Below are 5,060 nucleotides of genomic sequence, written 5' to 3' on the forward strand. Positions count from 1 at the left end.
GTATATTCTATAAAATATAAGTGGCTATACATGTGCCAAATACACGGAGAGCCAGGTTTCCTTCTTTGATCTACGATATGTAGAATAGTTAACTGAGGACCAATTTAGTGTTATTTTAAACTATCATTTATGTAACATAGTTAATTAAGGATCAATTTTACGTTATTTTAAGGTCTTTGTTACAATGCTGCACCCCCTCAACGACAATGCTGAAAGACTGATGAATGTAACATAAACAGAGTAAGTATGTGCATTCTGTAAAATGAAGTACAGAAGTTGTGGAAATATTTCAAGTATTTGGAACTCACCAGAGTATTTGCTTAACATGCTATATATATTTTTCCAAACTTTCCCTCATGTATTACAAAAATCTTTCTTCATGTATGTCTGGAAAAAACCTCCACTGTTTTTATAAAATATTAACTTTTCACCTGATTTCTTGGATGTTTGCTGTTCTAATGCTTGACTGAATTGTGATTGATTAGATGAAAGCTTGGTTTTGCTGATACTGGAATACAAGGCTGCCTTTTGGCTTGTCTCTTGAGGGTCTAATCTTGCTCTTTTAGATTGGACTTCTTCAGTTTCGGTAAACTGTGAAAGCACACTGGTCTTTGTATTTCCTTCTTCCCCATTTTTTTCAGTGCCTTCTGTTCCACTTACTCCAGCAAACACTCCTTCACCTGTTGGTTTAACAAAAGAACTTAAGAGTATCTATGGCACAATACTCAGTAATTTCAGAAATTATAAATGATATTAAAATGAATGTCAAAATGACCACCTAGTCTAGGTTAAAAAATGCCTGCGGTAACTCAGTTTTTGAAAATACTTTAACAGAATAAAGCCTTTATCCACTATTCACCGTATGTTAATGTACTGAGATTGAATCCAAAACAATTCAAAGATTCTTTTTTGAAAATATGATCTTTATTGATTCTTAGGTATTTAAAAAATCAGGTACTTAAGAATGTCATTCTGATTATTATAATGACCATTGCAGCCACATTTTGGTAACTACAACAGGGACTGGGATATAAAACAGCTCTCAAAAATACAAAGCAAAAATTACTAACTAGTTAGTCTGGCATAGTAGACTGTACCACAACACACTCCATGCATCTGCTATTTATTCATGGCAAAATACATTCTCTGGAGACCAACAGCTGGGGTTTTAATAAAATACACAGAATGCTTACAACAAACTCATAAAATTTTCAAACAAAATATGGCACCTGTTCTCTGGGAGGTTTCTTTCTGCATATTTTCCACAATCTGAAATGAATAAGGAGACTTGCTGTCTGCATTAACACCAAAACACAAATCTGCTTTTGAGTTGGTCTCCTGAAGATCTTCTCTTTTTTGTCTGATTTGAAGCATGTCTTTTTCACGGAGTTGTAAAGCTATAGGCTTGATCTCTGAACTACGAGCATTTTCAGTTTCAATGTGACATTCTTCAACACTTTCTTCTGCATTAAGCAGCACCCTCCCTTCTTTCTCTGGTTGTGAAGCCTTTTGTTCAATGGTGTTCAGTACACCACCGGTAGAATTATAAGGACTTCTAGAAACACCTTCTCCGTTAGTAGCTGCTAAAAGCTCATGTGCTGACAGTGTTTCTGTATTTGTTTGAAATGTCTGTTCAGTGCAGCCAGTTCCATCTTCAGATACATTAGTATAAACATTTTGCACCTTATTTACAATAGTCTGTTGCAGTATGTCTCCGCAGTCTGAATCCGTAAGATTTGTACACACTGGTTCTGACTCATCTGTCTGTAAGGAAACCTATCAAACAAAGGCAAAAAGAGTTTTAAACTTAGAGCCGATCCATTAATTTTGTTTCCATCAACAACAGATTTAACTTGATTTGTCAAGTTTTGGAAAGAAATGATTCGTTCTGAAGTTATTCTCATCTCAGTATTTAGATTCCTGTCACTCAAACTGCTACTGTTACTCTGCTTAAGACTATGTTGATCACTGTCATAACTCTTGACTTCCTGTTGTAACTTTAAAACAGATACGTTGTGAGAGGAAGTCAAAGCAAGTAAGTATTGACCAAGAATCAAGTTCTGTTACATCAGTAGTCTGAGAATACAGTGCAGACACTTTTTCTCCAGAAACCACTCATGTGGGACAACGCAAACTGGTGATCTCCTCCCTTGTTACAACAGAAATTTCTAAGCTTCCACCAGTTCTGCCCTTTTCTTCTGTAAATGGATTTTCGCTGTTAACACTGTTGAATTCATGTTTCTGTTGCAATTCTGTCTGACTTAACTCAGTTTTCCTACAACACTTACTAGGAAGCAACAGTTATCATTAGAAACGGCAACAGTGTGGCCCATTTCATCAGGTCCAGCATCAGGGAAATACGTTTTCTGTAAGTTAACTGTTCCTTGCTTTGTAAGTGGACCTAAATGTGAGGTCCATCTAACATGAGATATTATTTCTGAATAGTTTTACTCTTGGCTGCAGCCTCTGCCATAAGAATAGCATATCTATTTGTCTTTTTTGAACTTCTTTTTTTTTCATTCAGTTTTCTACCTTCAGAATCCTGAAGAACTTTATTTTTTGTGTATTTCATCAATTTGTTTTCTGGTTTGTAAATTCAGCAAAACTTCCTTTGATGCTTTAGTATTATGTTGAACTCTGCCATCTGCATTTAATTCTATCTACAAAATAGGCCATATAGTTCATTTAATTTTCTGATAATTTCTTTATTATACACTAAAAGAAAAGTGTGCTATTATAAAATTAACTGATTTCTTCTGCCTGTGCAGCTTTTTAAGACAGCCTGACAAAGAAATTAAGGAACTAAGAAATATGTACATAAAAGTGTAAAAAGTAATGGGTAAAATTAAATGATAAATATTACTGAAGTGCTTTATACTTTCATTTATTTCTGAAAATTGAACTGGTTTTGAATTAATGCGCTGCCTTTAAAGAATTAAAACTACATTGCTTCTGTGGTGATATAGCAGAACTACAGTTTCACATTTCTGGCAAACCTGTCTGCAATGATTCTAGGAAATTATAAAGAAAGGAAATAACACAGTAAAAACATGCAGACTTAAGTCTTGGGATTCTCACAACAAAACTGCTCCAAAGGCCAATGACTAACTAGAACTATCCTGTTGATTACTTTGTATCTGGAGATAGAACCAGAACACGAACACTGCAACAACTCACACAACAACTGAAATCATCAGTTACACAGTCACAGTAATAGGTTTTCTCAATTAAATGTTTACATCACCTTCTACTTGGAGAACATCCTTCATCAATCAACTGATGTTTTGAAGTGTACTCTAAGACTATACACCATGGATGCTGTTATAGCATACCATTTCTAAGGACACCACAGACTGCACTACTGTGAGTAACAAGAACAGTTACAATAACCACATAAAACCCCAGGAAGCAAGAATAAAGCGTCTGTGCACACTGCATTATATGTTTCGGATATTATAGAATCATAAAATCATTATGGTTGGAAGAGACCTCAAAGATCATCAAGTCCAACCGTATACCCGATGCCACCACGCCCGCTAAACCATGTCTCGAAGCGCCACATCTAAACCTTTTTTGAACACCTCCAGGGATGGTGACTCCACCACCTCCCTGGGGAGCCCGTTCCAATGCCTAACGACTCTAACAGAGAAGAAGTTCTTCCTAATATCCAACCTGAACCTCCCGTGGTGCAACTTGAGACCATTTCCTCTTGTCCTATCGCTAGTTACCAGGGAGAGGAGACCAACACCCACCTTGCTACAACCTCCTTTCAGGTAGTTGTAGAGGGTGATAAGGTCTCCCTTCAGCCTCCTTTTCTCCAGACTAAACAAACCCAGCTCCCTCAGCCGCTCCTCGTAAGACTTTTTCTCCAGGCCCTTCACCAGCTTTGTTGCTCTTCTCTGGACACGCTCCAGCAGCTCAATGTCCTTCTTGTAGTGAGGGGAAAGTTACCATTGTTGAAAGGGGGGAAAACAAGAGGGGGAGAGTACAGCTTTTAATGCTAAAAGCTGTTGTGCTATAGGCAAACAAACTATGACCCAAGTGACTGATCTTGGTGTCTTCTCTTCATGTAAGGCACTAGCTCCTGCATCTTACTGAGGTCTCACAGCATAACTGTGCAACCCCTGTGCAAGAGAGTAGCTCCCTAATCCTTTCCTATCGAAACATGGCCTACTACACAGAGGCAAGAAGCAGCTATCCTACTGCTACAAGCCAGGCAGTATCTTGCAGTTTCAGTCAGGTTTATGCAAGTACAAAGAGGCACTGATGTACCATGCTTCTTGTAAATCACCTCTGCAGCACTTGCAAAAACTCAGCAAGAACCACTGTCCATGAGAGGCAGCTGATTGCCTCTGTCCTGCATCTCCATGAGGCTGCAACTATTCCCAAGTACCAGTAAGGATCAGCAACTGCTTGCCAAAGAATTGGCATAACATTGAGTATCACTCTGTTTCAGATCCTGCTAGGTATGAACAGTATATTATGTGCTGGTTTTGAAACACATTTCAGAAATAATCATCTGCTTTAGTTTACTGAAGACTGCTAGCAAGCCCTTAACAGTTCAGCATCAAATTAATATCAAGATTCTTTGTAAAGATGTACCTTGTACATGGTTGTATCCTCTACACTTTGAGCATTTAACATCTTCTTTAAATCGTCTCCACCTGAAAGGAAAGTGAAAGATAGAAAGAAACCAGAATTGAAAAGAGACCATAATTCTTTACTTCACATATATACTACCTTGTGTCAACAATCTTGTGTATAACAGTACTTACCACATTTAGCTATCCACAAAAATAATCAAGCCATAACATATCAATATATAAAATATATATTAAAATCTTGGAGTCTGATCTTTGTTGCAGATGGCATCTTGTACAAATCAAGACAGGTGAGAGTGAAGTATGACACTATGCTTCCAAATTTTTTTTGAGGATTAGTGACCTGAGCAATTCTTTTTGAAACTTAGAGAAGCTGCTAAACTTCCCTAACTTCCAACAGGCTGCCCTGATCCCCAAGAGACCTTCCTGAAGCCAGTGATGGTGGGATGATAGCCTAGC

General features: G+C 37.6%; 1 protein-coding gene across 1 annotated transcript in view; it reads right to left on the reverse strand.

The window, feature by feature from the left end:
* Positions 1-431: 431 nt before the first annotated feature.
* LOC104169310 (putative ankyrin repeat domain-containing protein 31) overlaps positions 432-5,060 on the reverse strand; it is a gene marked incomplete at its 3' end in the record, with an annotated part of 22,992 nt that continues 18,363 nt past the window's right edge. The window contains exons 8-10 of the mRNA XM_009710205.1: positions 4,603-4,664; positions 1,314-1,776; positions 432-680 (exon numbers count right to left, since the gene is read on the reverse strand). Of these exons, the coding sequence (XP_009708507.1) occupies positions 432-680; positions 1,314-1,776; positions 4,603-4,664 (774 nt within the window). The remainder of the gene's footprint in view (positions 681-1,313; positions 1,777-4,602; positions 4,665-5,060) is intronic.

Source organism: Cariama cristata, unplaced genomic scaffold, assembly GCF_000690535.1.
Source record: "Cariama cristata isolate BGI_N322 unplaced genomic scaffold, ASM69053v1 scaffold4731, whole genome shotgun sequence".
Lineage (NCBI taxonomy): Eukaryota > Metazoa > Chordata > Aves > Cariamiformes > Cariamidae > Cariama > Cariama cristata.